The sequence below is a fragment of the Rissa tridactyla genome, chromosome Z (genome assembly GCF_028500815.1).
Source record: "Rissa tridactyla isolate bRisTri1 chromosome Z, bRisTri1.patW.cur.20221130, whole genome shotgun sequence".
NCBI lineage: Eukaryota > Metazoa > Chordata > Aves > Charadriiformes > Laridae > Rissa > Rissa tridactyla.
This window is the reverse complement of record NC_071497.1, coordinates 42527434-42545832: the sequence shown is the minus strand read 5'-3', so window position 1 is coordinate 42545832 and position 18399 is coordinate 42527434. Positions and strand designations below refer to the sequence as shown.

Sequence of the window (18399 nt, the reverse complement as noted above, 5' to 3'; positions counted from 1 at the left end):
GACGGGGGGACCCGGCGGAGCTCCGGCCGCGGCAGACGCGTGGCTGCCGGTGCGGGGCGGCGGGCGATGGCGGCGGCACCGCCCCGCTCTGTCCCGCTTCTTTGACAGGTCGGGCTGGGCGGAGGGCGGCGGGAAGGCGCGGCCGGCGTCAGCGCACACAATGGCAGCGCCGGGGCTGCCGGCAGGCCCGCGGCCGGGCGGGGCGGGGCGGGGTTGCGCGGCCGCGGGCTCCCCCCTCCGCCGGGGCGGGGCGCACCTGGCGGCGGCGGAGCGGCAGCGGGCGGGCCGCGGCGGAGGGAGGCGGTGGGCGGCTTCCCATTGGCCGGGCGGCGGGGCCCGGCGCGGTGCCTGCGCGCCGGCCGGGAGCGGCCGCGGCGCTGACGCCGCCTCACAGGTCGCGGAGCGGCCGAGGCGCCGCGGCGGCGGCGGCGGTGGCGGTGGCAGCGGCAGCAGCAGCAGCAGCAGCAGCAGCAGCAGCGGGTGAGGGTGGGCGAGAGGGCGCGGGAGGGGGGACCGGGCCGGCGAGGCCCTGCCCGGAGGAGGGGAGGGGATCCCCCGCCTCGCCCTCCCGCGGGGTCAGGTGCGGGGACGCCCGGGGGCTCTCGCCGCAGGCCCGGCGGCACGTCCCGGTTGACCGGGCAACGGAGCCACGGAGGAATGCGGCGGCTGGGCGGCGGTGCGGCCGCCGGGGAAGGGGCGGGGGACACCGCTTTCTTCTGCCGCCGCCCGGGCGGGGGCAGGGGAGGCGCCCTCCGGCCCGCGGTGCCGCTTCCTCCGCGTGTGTCGGGGGGCAGGAGGTGGGGGAGGGCGGGGGGGGCGGTGCCGGCTGGGGCGGCGAGCGTTCACCTCCGCGCTACTCCGCAGGGCGCGCAGCCGAGTGCGGGGCGGCCCCGGCGGCTCCGGGGCGCTGGTGATGAGGGCGCCGAGCAGGGGCTGAAGCCGGCGGCGGCGGCGAGGCGGCGACCATGACGGTGTTCAGGCAGGAGAACCTGGAGGAGCACTACGAGACGGGCGAGGACCTGGGCAGGTGGGTGCGAGCCGGCGGGGGGAATCCGTTGCCGCGGAGGGGCGAGGACAGGCGGGGCTCCTGCCGCTTGGGACTGGCCTCGCGCCGCCATCCCGCCCCCGGAGTTGGGCTTTGAGCTGCGGCGCGTCTGGGTTTTTGGTCCGGGAGTGGTGGGGTGTGGGGCCGCGCAGCGGTTGTGCGGTGCCTTCCCCGGTCCCTGCGGTGACACTACCGGGCTGGCTGCCGTTCGCCGGGGACTGGGTTTGTAGGGCTGAAGTTTGCATTGTGTCGGTAGCGAGGGACTGCGTACGTAGCGCCTGTCGGTTTGGCTTTAGTAACGCGATTGAAGAAGCGAGGGAAAGTCTGTAATTGCGTTTCACCAGCAGTCCTGCGGTGAAGATCCACTTTCCGGGCATCACTGTGGGAGCTGGGAGTCAGGTCAGGGGATGCGCAGCAGAGCGCTGCCGGTGGAGCGCTGCCTTGCTTGAACCTTGATTCTTGAATGCTGTGCAGTGATCTCTTCCTGCCACACTATTTGCGTAAAGAGCTCAAGCTGTTACTCATGCCTTGTTTTTTTTAGTGCTTTCCGTGTTTTAAAACTGTTAGTTTAACACTGACTTGTGTTAAAGCAAGTCCTTTTTTATCTTCCTTCCCCCTTCTTTGTGGGGGAATCTGGTGGCATTTTAGCACACCAGGATGTCAGAATCCCTTTCTAGCGTTCATCTTAGCAATTTCAAAGCTTACGATCAGCATTTAATTACCATAGACTGCTATATGTGGGGCAGATGATCCCATGTGAAGTGATCAGTAGTAGCAAAGGGTCCAATGAAGGGTCCAGTAGTAGCAAATGTTGCAAACAAGGTACTGGCGTAGGCAGGAACTTAGACATACGACACCATTTCTTAAAAAAAACCCAACCAAACAAAAAGTCCCCACGTTATCAGAAAGTTCATTGGACTGTATTTAAAATAAACTTCACCCCATTTGTGTGCAAGCTTGTTGCTGTGCCTTGTATAGATACATGATAAATGTGTGCTTCTATTTTCACAAAGTGTTCTGGGTTGGTTTTTTCATACACCTAGAATGACAGGTTGCGTCAGACAGCAAAGTCATGTTGACGTATTGGATATCTTGTTAGAAAAACATGTTATCATGCTAAACCTCAAGTTTAGGTTGTGAGGTCTAAATGTTTTGTTTGGACACATAAAATGGTTTGATTTGGTTTCCGTTCTTTTTGTCAAGAACAGATAAAGTGTTCTGAAATTTAGGTTTAGGTTTCTGGGCCCTTAAAAATAAACTATGCTTGTGCTTACAGACACTGATACATGATTTACTTTCTAGAAGAAGATAAAGACACAGATCTAGAAATTACCTATCATGTTTTCTTAAGGTCCTTCAGAGAGAAGATGGTGTCAGTATACTAGTTCAGAAAGTGTTAAGGTTTATGTAACCTCCCTTGTATTTATTTTAAAGAGAAAGTGTCAATGCAATGTTTGGTCCCCAATACATATTTATGAAATAGAACGATTGCCCTTAGGCCAGTTATATAAGAAATGTTTAGATATATGGGGATTTTTCCAAACAAACATGCTTTGGAAGTCACATGTTAGCTCCAGAACACAGCCATGAAGACCAAGTGTTTCGTTTTTAAAGTAGGGGGAAGTGAAAACACTGAATGATGTTATATGGTAAAAAAAAAATAAAAATTTCCAGTTAGCACAATATTAGGTAATAGAGTTCAGTAAAAAACCTGGTATATGAACGTGATCAGTTACAGACGAGGTATTGGAGTACTGAGGTTTGGTTTATTAATCTTAATGCTATATAAGCTTGGCATGCAGTCTAAACCTATAATATTTTAAGAATTTAAAAGCATGTTAAACTCTGCTCTGCTTTTTCCTTGAAAAATCTAAAGAAAATTAAGAACCTCATCAATTTTATCTGCTTTTGTGAGAAAATGCTAGTGGACAGTAAAATATTGTGAAACGTGTGACAGGGCTTTTGCTTTAAAAATGGAATGCAGTTATTTAAAAGGTCCAAAGCTTTCACTTCAGCATCACTTTGAGAAACTGGTATTATTTCCCTATGAAGTGTTGCTATAAAACCATAAGAATAAGCAAATCTCAGGATAGTTGTTGTATTGTTTAGTTCAGTGGTGTTTTTAACTTCTTTTTAAACTTAGATTTCTAGTGTTGCTTGAAATACTCTCTTGTAAACCCCATTGCTTTCCATTCCGCCTTTACCCCTTAGGTAGGTTTCTCACCATTATGTTTGCATGTAAATGTAGTTGCAAATGTCAACCCTGAGGCTCGAAACTCGGAAAACATTAAGAACACCTTTGACTTTAAAATTTCTTGTGTTCATTTGGGAACCCGAATCCTGATTTAATACTTCAGCTAAGCAATGATGAAAGGTTCCATTTTGCAAAATCAACCTATTTTTCCCCTTCTTAGGGAAGAATTCTTTTATCTCCTCTTAGCTGCAGTCATGCGGCAAACAAGGTGAATAAACGAACAGATGAGTTTTTATTGAGAGATGTGTTTGAATGAACGGATCCTGAAGTTCCTAGGCCAACCTGCCTTTTGAGAAAGCTCAGTGAAGATGCAAATACTCAAATTTTAATAATCTTCACTATTTTCCCTTGTAAATTATTTAGCAGTCTCTATTACTTTATAATGTGTCTGACAGTAACTAGAATTAAAAATCATTTGAATAAGAAAGTGATCTAAGAAAGGTGTCTTGAGGAAAGTAAATGGGTTGTGAAATGAAATTTTTGATTGGAACTAATAAAAGAGATTTAAATATTGTTTAACATAAAACCTAGAGATGTTAGAAACAAGGAGAATGGATGTGGGCTTGGGCTAAAAGAAAAATGCACTTTCTAGTTTTCTGGTATTTCACAGCGCCTTTGCGCTGTGAAAAAGTAATCAACAGTCCTTGTCCTTTTAGCAAAATGTTTTGAGTTTTATTCCATTTTTTGGTTTGTTTTAATTTATGCCTGGGGAGAATAAGAAGAAGGGGACTTGGGATTGTGGATACTGACAGGATCACCCTTACCTTGTCCCGCCTGTACATGATTTCTTCTGGCATGTTCATGGCTGTTCAAGTTGGTTTATCTTAAGCTTTTGTGCCAAAACAGTCTTGTGAGACTTGTGGATCAAATGTTGTCTTTAGCACAGAACATAGAAAAAGATTGTGCTCTTGACTGTGGTGTGCATTGCATTACATACACTTTTTTCCGTCTTAAAAATTTGCAGTGATTATGTATGACACATTGTTCAGATGCAGGCTACCTACGGATGCGTTAAGCAGTCATCTAACCATGAAATTTCAAGGGGTGGTAGAGATCATCATGAGAGAGCAACAAATTTACTAAAGCTATTTTGTTCATTTTAATTCTGCATGCAGTTGCAGGCAGTGTGACTGTGCATTTTAAATACCCTGCTGCAGTGCTTTTACTTCAGTCCACCCAGAAGACAGGAATTCAAGTTCATCAGTATTAAAAACCTCACCACGGTGAGCATGCAAGTAAAGACCTTGAAACCAGATCAAACTAATCAAAATATTTTATAACCCTCCTGTGACTGGCCTTACTTGGGAGTTGCTTCAGCACTCTGAAAAAAGCGTTATTGCTTAAATAATTACAGGGAGAGGTACCCAAACAAAGCTGTGGTATAGATACATACTGTGTCTATTTATGTGAATTGAAAGGATTTAGTTCCTGGTCTTACAAGCAGTGCTCTCCTGCTTCACTCCCTGCCCCCCACCCCGTTTGTTTGTTTTTCTTTAAATTTTCATTGCCTCTTAGAAGAGATGCAGATTGTTGAAAAAAAGTTTGGGAATTGAAGAATGATGATTGCATTGCGCTGTGGTTTGCAATTCTTAGATTCTTGTTGACTCAAAAAGTAGGAAGAGGTATCTAACAGTTTTAAGCTTCAGGCTTGTTTGGACCTGTTGGACTCACTAGGGAAACACTCGCAACTTCTTGAATAAAAGCTATGATGAATCTTGGCGGTTTTGGAAACCAGTCTGTTTCTACTTGGTATCTCACTAAGCAGAGATGCTAACAGTAAAAAGAAGTTAGCTAAGCCTGCCATCTAAGGTATCTAATTCCTTTATCAGTTGTGAGAGAAAAATGCATAGGATAACATCCTGAAGATGCCGATAAGAGAGAACAGGGAATTGTGCAAATGTGTATTTATAATCTGAAAAATGTTCTTTTACCTTTGAGTGCTGAGTGAAAAGGTTGGTTTTTTTTTTTTCTGGATGCTAGAAACTGATTTCTGTAGTAAGCAGTGAGAACACGTGGGTAGAACATACACACATATATATATTTACATTTATATATATACACGTATGTATTTTTGGTTATTCATGTACCAGTTTTCAGAAATGCTGTGGTTTAGAACTGTGAAGGCTGTCCATCATCTATCCACACACCATAACTCTAACTAAATTGCACCCCTGTGATGTGAGGAAAGGAAAACACCAAACAAAAATACTTGGATGGCAACTAGAATTTGACCTTCTTGGCACTTTTCAGACTCGACAACCTAAACTAATCTTGCTAACTAGCCAATGTACTAAAATAGTGTGAATACTGTCAATCTCCACTGTGAGATGTATAGGATGTGAAGTTCCTTTGAGGTGATACTTTCTTTCGGAATGGTCACATTTAAAACCCATGCCAACAGTCTTTAGTAAGTTGTATTGTAACGGGTTTTCCTACGAATCATCGCATTAGAAAGTCATATGGGGGGGGAGGAGTAATGTGAAAGATGATCTGGTTAGGCTAAAAGTATTGCATGTGAGGTATAAAACTTTTAACTGCGATACACTGAAATATTCAGTTTTTGTTTTCTTGGATTTTCATGCTGTAACCTCATCTCCATTGCTCCATCAAAAGGCACGTGTTAACCTTCCTTTTCATACAGAGGTAAAATGGTTAAGTACTGAAGATGCAGAAGGTGCAAACCTCTGTGGTACCACTTCCTGTATTATTTGTACAGGCACAACAATGAATAGTGCAAGTGTGGAATTCACTGCTTCTATAACTACATGTATGCAAATTCCAGTAGAACATGATAATTAATTACAGTAAATTGAGTGGACTATATAAGATTTTTAGAGACAATGACCTGGGAAGGAACCTTGAAAACGTTGGCTACAAAGCCACTCTTTGAGCAGGAAACATGCTTGATTGGTGCCTTTGTGTGCTTTTTTTATTTAAGGGTTGAAAATTGTGACATTCAGACTACAGCAAAGAACCCTTTCTGTGCTGTTAGTGAACTGAGTAAATGTTGTATCAGTCACATTAGCTTTCAGAGGAGAGGTTGGTTATTCCATGCTTGTCTGCAAGTTCTGTCCCTGGTGGTTGCGTGGGTACAGAAAAAGAAGGTCTTAACTGGAAAGCATGGTGGGAGGAATTATTCTTCTGTGTCTCAAGTCACTTTACCTCCCAGCCGTGCCTCAAAATGCCTCCTTTTCACAAACGCATAATAACCTGCAAGCTGCTGATTGCACAGACTGCATGAGGCTGTCACCATACAGTGATACTGGTGACGTTTGCTGCATGAAAAGCACAAGAGGTGCAGATGCTTTTTGGGTCTAACTGCTTGGTTCTGTTTAGCTTATTACTTGCTGTGGGGGAGAATAATGCCTGCTTTGTAGGTCTTTTAAAACGAAGTGTAATTAAAACTAGAGCTGGCTGATTATTCTGTGCCTTCAGTTTAAACGTGCAAATCTTTGTAAATCTAAACTTATCAGGAAGCAGATAAAAATGCTCGTCTTTGATTTCTCTTCTAGCCAGGCTCGGTGAGGCACAATCAGTACCAGAGCTGGTATCTTGTGGGTGTGATGAAACTTTCATTCTGCCTTTCCAGGCTTTGCTTTTTTGTCCTTGTGTGTTTGGGGGTGGGGGGTGTTGATGTTTTGTTTTTTTTTTTCTCTCTGTTATCTCCCGTTACAGATGTTTGAGTATGTCACTTCCTCTGCTGGTACTGTGTGTACTGAGCAGAAATTGGCCCCCTTAGCTTAGGAAAAGGGAGGCTGAGGCTGCGTTTTCATGAGAGCTGTGTGCCAAGCTCAGTCCACCCCGTCAGTGGCTGAAAGGAGCAGTATCATTTTCCTTTGCTGTGCGTTTCTGTGTCGGTTGGGGTTTTTTTGAGGCTGCAGCGCTGTCAAAGTGGGAAACAAACCACCTTATATCTAATTTATGGCAGCAGTGCACACTCAGATCAGCTGAAAGCACTGTGAAATCTCAGCCCGCATGGACTTGTGATTGCCTCCATAAATCTACCTCAAGTTAAATATGTAGGAGGGACAGAGATAAAGAGTCACTTTACTACAAAGGCAGAAGAACATAAACCGACAACAAGGAAGTTAAGCTGGAAATTAGGAGAACGATGGCTGGTGCAGACATTCTGGAGTAACCTTGAGAAATGATTCTTGCACTTGGTCAGGTGTCCTGTTTTTAGCTGTCTTCGTTAGCAAACCAGTGCAACTTGGTACTATTTTATATTCCAAAGAAAAGGTGCCACTCAAAGCAGAGGCTCAGTAGTTTCTGTTTCCTGGATAGTAGTGGCTTGCATAGGATCTCTGTCTCAAATAAGACTGCTGTTTCTCAAACTGTATTTTGACCCCATTTCAGGAAGATAGGTGACGTAATGGAGGATTATCCAACAAACCTGAAAAGCATTCATTGGCTTACCCTGCTGTATAGTAGATCCGACTTAACCATCGCTAGTTCATGGCTGAGCTAGGCAGAAGCTGACAGAAGTGTGGACAAAGCCTGAAGATCTTCAAGCCTAAACTATTTAATTGCACGTCTTCGTTATGCAGTGAATTTTGGAGTAAAATAAATGGTATGAAATTTAGTAGAAGAGGATACAAAGGCCTGTGACAAGGAGTCTAATTTAGGTAATTTTGTTAAACTCTGAGATCTCATCACCTAGGTGGTGATACAAAAGGAGTGGAGCCTTCATGTTCTGGTCAGTTCTTGGGTGGCATTCCTGTTGGTTTTGGTGCAGTTATGGAAGAGGCTAATACCAGAGATGAACTGCAGGGGTGTGTATCTTCCAGTATCCTTGTGCAATACCTGGTTACATTCTCCTTTACATGGTACTCACAGCTCTCATCTCTCCATTTCAAAGAGATTGCTGCTGCTCTGTTCTAAAGGGAAAAAGAAACAGTAAGGTGGTGAAGCTGTGGGAAGAAGCTTTTTAAGAGAGGAGACTTAAAACTTTAGTACATTAGCCTTGCGCCACAAAGCTTGGAGTGGTATGATTTTTTTATATACATTGGAAAAATTAAAATGCTTGGGGAAACAAAGAAACTTTAGAAACTAGATTTACGTTTACAGTGTTCACAGGTGAATTGGCAGGCTGCTGATTCACTGATTCACAAGTTGAAAGACTGCTTGTCTCCAGGAGAGTGAACTTTGGGACGTGTCTTTGAAATGAAGCCAATGTGAACAGGGAACCTAAATTGTATCAAGATTGAGTTTCTAAAATTAAAGGAAAGGATTTCATCACACTGTCCTGGGGAAGTACAAAGCTGATAAGGATACAGTCATTGTAGATATCTTAGATCAGTTTTAACACTCTCTTTCAAAGTTTTCAGGCATATTGTAGTCCTTAAGGACGTTGTCCTTTTTTACTAAAGATGTTATTTTTTCAGTGTGTTGGATTTGTGTGTTTTGTTTTTGTTTTTCCGTTGTGGCACACCACACACTGATGTTGGGGAGAACATCTGGTAATAGGTGCCTTTCACCTAAATCCACAAGAGTTCACATGGTTTAGTATTGCTGTAAAACACTACACTGAGTAATGCACGTGATGGTCTGCAACCTTATTCTCTTGGTTTTGACGTTGTGTTTCCTTCCCCTTATTCCCTTCTGATTATGCAAGCAAATATGACAGACAATTTCCGCTTCAAGAGGGAATACTGTTGAGGAGGAAGCATCATTGCATGGCTGCCCAGGCGACACGTGTGCTTTGACCACCAGCAGCAGGGACCTTGCAGTGCAGTTGCTTGACTAGAGCAAGTCTTCCCCAGTGTTGTCTACCTGTAGGAGCAAGTCTGTTTGTTAGGAGGCTTAGATGGTCTTGCCTGTACTTAACCTAAAGAAAAATATCTCTTACTGGGTGCTCACAAACATAAGGGGACATATCCAAAGCTTGGAAGAGTTCACAGTCAATGTAAATTACAACTGCGCATATGGCCTGGTTGAAAGGTATAGTTTAATTGAATTTTCTGCTGAACTATGCAGAGAAGTGAGCCTTTGGAAAGGAAAAAAAAATGGCTTTGGGCAGTAGTGTTCTGTCTGCATGCTTCTTGCTTAAACAGGATGCTAAGTTAGCCAGTAACTGAACTGGTGTACCTGAAATATTTGTTTTCCACTGTATCTTTATTTGTGAGCAATTAATACTGTGTTTCTAAGTCCTCACAAGTTAGTTGAGGATCCCTACTTTCTGTCTGGTATGTAAATGGGCTTCTGAGCTCTTGTCACTTTCCTCATTTTCCTCTCAAATATCAGAAGCAGTCATTGTAAGACTAAGGTACTGGGTGGGTGTGCCTGTAGAAGTGTTCACTTAAGAGTACCCGATCATGTACCATGGGAACTGATAGCGGAGGCACGTTCCCCCAGGTCACATAGTGTGTTGAAGCTGTGGTGTTTTGGCGTTTTTACTCTTACGGGACAGAGAAAGGGCATTCACCTTCTGGAATCTTTGGTCTTGTGATTATAGAGGAGTGGTATGGGGCCTCTCATCTCTTCTTTCTCTGTTTTCTGAAATTTTTAGTCTCGTGCTCTGTTGCAGGGCTGTCTGCTGCTTAAGAGGATTGGACTTCATTGCTGAGGTGGTCCTTCGTAATCGTGTATTTCTAAATGAGACTAAGAAAGCCAATGCTTAAAACTTACAATCATATGTACTTTGTGTGGTGTGTGTTATTTGATATGGTGCTTCCTTTGCTTAGTTATGTGAGTATAACTAGGTGGAGTTAACTTTTGTTAATTGATAATATTGTATTCTGTTCTGGCATGGTTTACAACTAAACTATTCTGCCAAGTTTAACGGAGATTAAGGTGTGGGGTTTTTCCCCTTTATCCACAGAGGTACATAATATTAGTGCGTACTTTTCTTGGGTTTAAGAACTTTGTGGCCAAGAACTCAGCACTTTCAATAGCTCCATCAACAAAACTGGCAGTTTATTATTTCCTAAGGGAAAAAAAATACATGGGAGTCTTGGATGGTAATAAACTACCTTCTTTTGATAGCTTTCTTCTTGCTGACTCCTATTCCTTTACTGGGACACTTGGCTCCTGTTACTTTTAATTAAAGAGGATGCTGATGTAGTCCCAGAGATGGATATTTCACCTTGTCTCCTGCTTTCTTTATCTTGAAGAGTTTGGGGTTTTTTTTTGTGTGCGTGTTTGTGTGTGGGTTTTTTCTGCAATCATAGACTTCAAACATTTTGGTATGGAAGTTGGGACTTTTGGTATATTGTCTCTCTGGCAGTATTATCTCCATGAGCAGGGCCATCTGCGCAGAATTGCTGTTGATTCCCTGGGAAAGGAAAGCACATCAGGGAACGGCTTAGTTCCTTATGTCTCATCTTTTTCTCATTGCTTTTTATTTGAAAGGGCCTTCTGATACTATTTATTTCGCAGTCTTGCTTAAAGGAAGGATCGCTTTTCCTGCTTTTGTTGCCAGTTGTAACATTAACTGGAGAACAAATCATTACAGATTATATCTTATAAAGCTGGTCCACTTCTGCTGCCCCTTTTGTTCCTTCTAAAGAAACCTTTACGTTACTGTCTATGCTAAGGGTGTGTTAGTTCCTGGTCAGTGCTGCCATGCCTGCTTGCCTGCCAGCGTATTTTTAGAGGGTGGCTAAACCAGCCGAATGAGAGGGCTAGTGAATGAGACGATCCTGTTTCTCACTTGCTGAGCTGCATTCTCCTTCTCCCATGCTGGCACTGCCACCATCCTGAGCACAGCCTTGGAAGCAGGAGGGCATTACAGATTGAGCTCCCTGAACTGGGTCAGCGTGGCCACACTGGGGAAGTACCAGTGCCAGCCGTCGGCATGGCGTAGGAATGCACGGACAGAGAGATGGGGAAGCCTCTGGTTGTGATGGATGCTGGCTCAGTCTGTTAACTCCCACCGTAATGCCTGTGCCCTGTGTGCTCCGTGTCCGTGCTGTGCAGGTGTGGCTGGCTAAGACCGCGTGGAAGAGTTGCTCTGAACTGGGAAGCAAAACCTGACTCTCAATTAACCCTGGACAACAAGATCTGTGACTGCACAGTCTGAGTATGTTTTCCTGCGGCAGCAGCCGTAGGGTAGCCAGGCAGGCCATCCTCTGCATGGAGATCAGAGAGGACAACTTGAAATATTTTTTTTTAAATGTTCTAAATTCCTAAGTGCCCAAGTTTGTCTGGGAGAGTGAGTAGCTGTGGAAAAAGGCTGAAGAGCTGGGGAAGTGGGCAATTATTTGTCTGTAAATAGCAGCTCATAAAACCATAATGTATATGGACAGTTACTAAGGCGCTTGGTATGAGAATTGTGTACGTGACACAAACTGTGCTTTGTTTGTAATGCCATATCTTCTTAAAAAGCTGTCTTCAGTCAAGGAAAAGCAGTATTTTCATCACTGCCTTAAATTTTTTGGCTTAAATTAAATTATGTGTTTATAGATTGTATTGCTTGGTGAGTTTCTTATGCATTTAGCTAACATCAAAGTAATAATTGGAGGAGAAAACCCAGAAATTTCCCCCCACAAAAAATGACTCTGCCATCTTCTGTGGAGTATAAGTTTGAGGATGTATGTTTCTGCTTGTGCTCTGGTACTGAAAGGTTAGTAAGATACCTGTGGATTTTACAGTGATTCTTCATACCTGTAGGAAGTAATGAAACGTGGTGAAATCCATTCCACTCCTTTAACTCTGTTATTTCTTGGGAAAGCTGTGTCATAACCTGTTTGGGGCTCTGCAGTCCATCCTCACTTCCACTTTCAGTAATTAGATTTTACCCTTTTTCTAGCAAGTGTTTGGTGAATGATCCATACCCTATCACCATATTAAATGACTTTCAAATATACTGAAAAAGCAACATTTTCTTATATTAGCATCGTGTAATGTATCTAACAGGAGCAGCGGTACTGTGAATGTCATGCATTCATGTATTTTCATTTGTGGACATTCAATGTAGATATCTTCCAGAGTCAAAATCTGCATAGAAATGCTGCTGAGAGGCACATTGTCATTGCTCACTAAGGTCATAGGTCATATGGTATAAAACAGGGAGGTTCTGAAAAGGTGAAATAAAGGGAGACTGCTCATTGTCATGAAAGAGTGGATGGCATAACTGAGATCTGATAAGCATTATCAATAGACTCTTCCTCCCCAAACTGAAGGACAAGCACCCACCCCAGGTATGCTTCAGAAGGTGTTGCTACAGAAGAAAAGCAGGAAACTCAAGACACCTTAATTTTGAAATAGCAACAACAACAGTCTTAAGCATCACTAAAATCAAATATTTGTTCTGCTCATATGCTTTAATATTCAGCCCAGCATCCTGGTTTAAGACTCTCTGAGTAAGTGATGAGCTTTTATGTTCTGAGTCATATGTACTTCACGTACATCTTTTAATATTTAGCAAGACTAACTTATGATTTAATGTTAATTGCTGAGCTGGCTTACAAATTTAATGAAAAGCCCAAATGAAGGGCGAAAATTAAATACTAAAGAACAATAGAAGCATTAAGACTCAAACACTGGGATTAAGTACTGGCATGGTATATTATGTTCTTTATTTATATGGCTATGTACTTAGGTATTGATCCTTTATGTACCTGTATGTGCAAGCTCCTTTTAATACCATAAATGGCAGTAAGAGTAGCACTTTGCTTGAAAATCTCTGCATTTCTCTGCATTACCCCACCTTCTTTCTGGCTTTTTCCTTTCCATTATAGATGTAGTTATTACACGAACTATTTACAAGCGTGAGTACTCTGCTTTTCACATTATAATATGATTTCCGAAAAGGCATTAGCAGATGTACATGTGTTCAGACCAAATGGGTTTGAGCAAGCTCCAGCCTAAGCATCATTAATAGGAAATGGCTGACATCCAGCTGCCTTGGAAGTTTTACAAGCTGTACATATTCCCCCAGTTTGTACATTAAATACCACTACATCTCGGCATGGACTTCACATTGGTATTTTAAACTACTGTGTCTATGAGTAGACTTCTGTCTGAAGCATTTTCTTGAGTACTTGCTTCGGCAAACAAGATAATACCTAGTTCTTTGCATTCCGTAGTTTGACAATCACTTAAGTGTAAGTGTTTGTGTTAAGGGTCTTGAGGCATGGAACCTTCTCACATTGTCACTTTTTTGTTTTGTTTTTACCATCTCCAAGTTTTACAAGAATGATACATGTGTGTTTAGACTGAGTTCACTTTCATACTAGTTGTGTACACCTTGTGCTTGTCATGTGATATAACTGACACCACATTTAGTGAATTTTTTTTTCCACTGCATATTGACAAAGAACCAGCTCCAAAGTCCCCTAGAATAGGTCCGTACTTTTTCCCTTTTGTTACAGTGTTATCAATGCATATGTCAAAGATCAGTGACTTGGAAGTGTTCATTGAGAGAGAACCACAGAATACCCAGATTCAGTCAATCTGTCACTGCACAGTGTTTTGTGAACTGTAGAGTACGTATGAGAGAGACAGTGAGAATGTGAAAGTGTGGTTTAGCACTGCTGTTGTCTGTATACTAGGAAGCTAAGAGCTCTTGAGCTTTGTAGTATAGCTTAGTCTCATATTAAAAATAAAAAAAAAAAGGGATTGAGCATAGCATAGCATGTTTAACTTTAGTTTTCAAATTGTATGTATAATACCTGTGCACTTAGGCCACCTCACATTGAACTTTATTAGATGAAATTTAAAAGTGAAAAGTGATCATAAGGTAAAATGAATTCTCAAAAAGCAACCATGAAAACCCGTTTTTCTCTTGAGCAGTGAGAAGTTTTACAGCTCCTAAAGAGAGCAAGTCACAGCATTTAGATATTATGCTTTTGCTTACAAAAGAACAGCCAACAACCTGAATTTTTATTTATTTTTTTTCCCCTGATAATGTTGTAACTGCTATTCCTGCCTAGGCAATAACTGGATCAGAGAGCAGAAAAAAAATAAATTAGCGTTTGGCCATTGCTCAGCCCAGCCTCTTGTATAAAGTTTCAGTGATGTTGCTAACTTGCATTTCTTGTCTCGTCTACTGGCACAGTGACAAGCATGCATGTCTGGTGTTACCCAGACTGTACAAGTGAATGCTGGGTAGATAATATGAAACCGAGGACAGAGCTGAATTGTTTATATACATACAGGAAGCAGGGAAGGTTTTGTCTGTGCCTGTCTGGTGTTTGCCTCTCACCCACCTATTCTAACCATTCAAAGCACTATAAAGAGCAGGCAAGAGAATTTAGTCCTTGTTTGTCTACTTTCAGACTTAAATAATTCAGTCAACTACTTCTAGCAATCTGTAAAGTTGTTAGTATGTCTTTGTTTTGTATCTGCAGTAATTTATGGGTATCCAGGAGGACAGAATCATCAAGCCTTCAGTAATGTTTCCAGCTTTTTCAGTGTGCCTTGTCTTCTGAACATCTGCTGCCAAGGAAGACCCAGAGTACTTTATTCATTCAAATTTGCATTCCAAAACCCAAATGTGAATAGAAAAAAAATCTGACATCAGAATTCCTGCTCATGCAAGAGAATCTATTTAAAAAAAACAGAATTACAGAACTCTGTCTGTAATAAAAGCATGTAATATCTCTTTGTTCTGGTTAACAGCAACAAAAATCTGCTTATTTACCTGACTATTAAGCCACATCAATCCATTGACAAAAGTGTAATTTAAAATGAACAAGACAGTACTGGTGAGCACACTGATGTAAAGGAGCTCCTTTTTGTTTCTGTGTACAGCTTGTAACTTGGAACTACACTTTTTCTATTTGTACACAGATGCCAGTTTTTTTCAGTGCCAAGAATGTTCCTTTCATACACTATAAAGTTCTAGCAACAGCACAACTCCTCTTTCTGGGAAGGGCTTTGTACGTGTTTGAGAGTTAAAATAAGTCTTTCAACTCCTTTTCTGCCTCATCTCCTCCCGCGCATGCTTTCATTCCTTGACCTTCAGCCGTGCTAAACTAATTTTCAAGAGCACGGTTTGACCTAATTGCTTAGCAGAGTATGATCATGGAGAAATCCCATATATTGTCTGCTAACCCTGTGGTCATAACTTCTTTAAAGTCATGTGCTCCTTTGAAAGAAGATGACCACATTGATGGGCGGGACGGCTGTGCACTGGCGCTGTCTGTGGAGGATTTAGCAGCTGCAAGATCTCTCCTTTCTTTTTTGTTCATTGTCTGAAATACCATTGTCAGTGCCACCTTTTCTTCTTGAAAACCCTTACCCTTCATGCTGCATGGCACTTAAGAAAGAGGCGAACTCTTGAATCTGTGCCTGATTAAATGATGAGTCTGTACTTTCCGCAAATGAAAAATATTTGGATGTGTGTTCCTGCATGTTGTTCCTTAGAAGCCTTACGTGCAGGCATAGTGTAAATTAGAAATGCTCCGATGATGTGGAAACTGGTAAATAATAAAAGACCGGAAGACAAAGTAAAGCAATGATAGGTTATTAGCCTCCTTGTTCTGAAAACCTTCAAAGCACAACAGCAAGCAAACATGGTGGGAAGAGAGGGAGCACGATTGGCTCTTGTCTGTATGCTCACACTTTCGGAGGGTCACCTCTCAAAAGCCTGAACCTGTAGGCTGCCCCAGAGCGAATCCTCCATCTGTTGGAACCTGTGTTTCCTGCTGTCATTCGTTACAGCGATGAATGTGGGGCTACGCTGTGAAACCCTCTTACACTGCTGGTTTAAGCTGTGCATAATGGTAACATTAATGAATCAAGCGAAAAAGTGTTTTCTCGGGCTCCTTTGTGAGGCAGATGGAACTTGTTTCAGAGTTCCTTGTGCATGTCTGTCTGTACTAAAATAAGTCCCAAATTAAGTGGGGGTGCGGGAGTTCTTCTGGCCTACGGAGTAAAATAGTGACAGGAAAAATCCACTTGCTAATAAGACAGACCTTCAGTATCAAGCGTGAAGTTTTTAAGATTATTGAAGTTAATGGTCTGCAAAATATGGTGCAAGGAGAAACATCAGTGTTTCCTAGCTGCTGTTGGATTCATTAGCTAAATAAATTAATTGTAAGCTATTAATTTTTATCTTTTCCTGGAGGAACGATTGTGCCTCTGTAGGAGACTTTATCACTGTGCAACTCCTGATGAATTCAAAGTTCGTCTGTTGTAATGCTGAGTAGTATCCTTCATGCTGTCATCATGCCCTGTTTTTTGAGGGGGAAAAAGAAGGCTGAAGGGGGAGACCTCTTCTGACTGTCACTTTCAGTTGAAAATTAGAATGCAAACTACACTGATTTGTTTGTTTGTGTGTTCCAGTATTAGCGATCCTGTTTTTTCTTTTTTTTGTAACTTCTTTTAAAAAAAAAAAAAGTTAGGAAAAGAAAAAGGTGACTGCCCTTTCAAATGTTGCATGTGTACTGTATGCTATGTGTTGTCAAGGGTGTCTTTTCAAACTAATATTATTCTTTTTATGCAATCCTATTGGTCTGTAATTTATACTGTAAAGTTTTAATGGCCCAAGGTCGTTGACTATACAGCCGTAAGTCCTCTGTAGCAGGTCTTCTGCAGGTAAGGAGAGGTAAAGGCAAATGAGAATATATTTGTGAGGTCGCTTACTTGCTTTTTTTCTTAAAAACAAGGGTGGAGGGGAAGAGGAAAAAGACTTTGTGTGCCTGTTTGTGGGGACATACAGGATGTATGGTATTGGGGTTTCTGTGTTTGTTTTTTCTTCCATTTTTACCCCACAGATAGATTGTATTGTAATTGGCATGTTTTGAGAGCTGTATTTAGTCAGCTGCATAAAATGGCTTAATAATAAAGTTCTGTTCCCTTACCCAATTCTCAGGCTCATTTGAGAGGGTTATGTATTTTTAAAAACTTTTGAGCTGTCACACTTGAACGCAGCTTTCTTATATCTACTAAGTAATGTTATCTTTAATAGTGTTTATGTGCTGGTGGTTTTTTGTATGTTCTAAAGAATGACAAACTCTGCTGATGTCAGAAAAAAGAGGTATCTTGCAGAAACAGTTTCTCAGCTACAGTTAGAGCTGAAACACTCGAAAAAGCAAGATAACGTAATGTGATGCTTCTTGAACTGAGAACTGAACCCATCCTTTAGGGAAAGGGATGAGCTTTACGGATATGGTAAATATCACTCTGGTGGTTATAAAATGTGCATGTGTCTGCTTGAGTGGCAGGTACCCACATGGAGGTTGCAGATAATGCATGCTTATCAGATGCACCATGTAGCCTTATAGTGGAGTGAGAGCAAGTTTACTCTAGTTTTACCGCAGGCGTATGTAATGGTTGTGTCCTTGTGCAGCGTGGAATGGGGCGCTTACTCTAACAGAAGTGTGAAGCAGAGCTACAAGCATCAGGTGCTGCCTGGTGTGCTGTTGCCCATCTTACCTTTTCGGTAGCTTCCCTGTGTTTCAAGGTTGTGCAGAGAGAGGCTGCCTAATCTTTGTGGCTGCTTATTCTTTGTAAAGCTCAGACCAGGTTGTTAAATACACTTGACAGCTTGTTTATATGTGTAGCTTCATTTAGATCAATTGTTTTCCACCCTTCATTTTCCCTTCTCTTTCTTCCTTGTTGTATGAAGGTTCAGTTGTTTCTATATGCCATCGTAAACAATATATCACTGCATTCTGATCTATGCCTTGGATATTATCTTTGTTTACATTTGCTTTTCGTGCTTTGCCAGCTATTCATTCTCAACATGATACTTGCTGCCTGTTTCCTGTTGGGTTTTTTCCTTGCCTTTTATCTCGAGAGTGTCAAAATGCACGATGCTGTCCTTCATCATTTAATAAACACCAAGAAGCTGGGATTTTACAGGATGTTCATAGTCATGAAAAGATGGCAATATCTTCATTTTTAGTCTGAAGGCATCTCCTTCATTTGTGATGTGCTCGTAGCCTGTCTTTGTCCAGCATCCTGATGGCATCAACTGCCTCAGAAAGGTGTGTTGTGCGGTAACAAGCTCACCTTGATACATAGTGAATTCTCATCAGTTGGTTTTTGTGTTTTTGGTTTTTTTGGGTTTTTTTTATGCAGTCATAGCTGTTTTAGCTGAAAGTTACTGGAATACTGTTACTTCATCAGTCATGAAACAAGAGTGAAGCTGGGATCATTAGTATCAGAAGACATCTTACAGTGAATTTTTGCATCCATCTTAATTAACTTT

The 18399-nt window shown here is 42.4% G+C and overlaps 1 protein-coding gene across 2 annotated transcripts in view; it reads left to right on the top strand.

Annotated features, from left to right (window-relative positions):
* The first annotated feature begins 381 nt into the window (after positions 1-381).
* Positions 382-18399, top strand: part of DAPK1 (death associated protein kinase 1) — a 98073-nt gene continuing 80055 nt past the window's right edge. For both annotated transcript variants that reach the window (XM_054185411.1, XM_054185410.1), the window contains exons 1-2: positions 382-480; positions 865-1027. In XM_054185411.1, coding sequence (XP_054041386.1) covers positions 966-1027 — 62 coding nt within the window. In that variant the 5' untranslated portion in view covers positions 382-480; positions 865-965. The remainder of the gene's footprint in view (positions 481-864; positions 1028-18399) is intronic.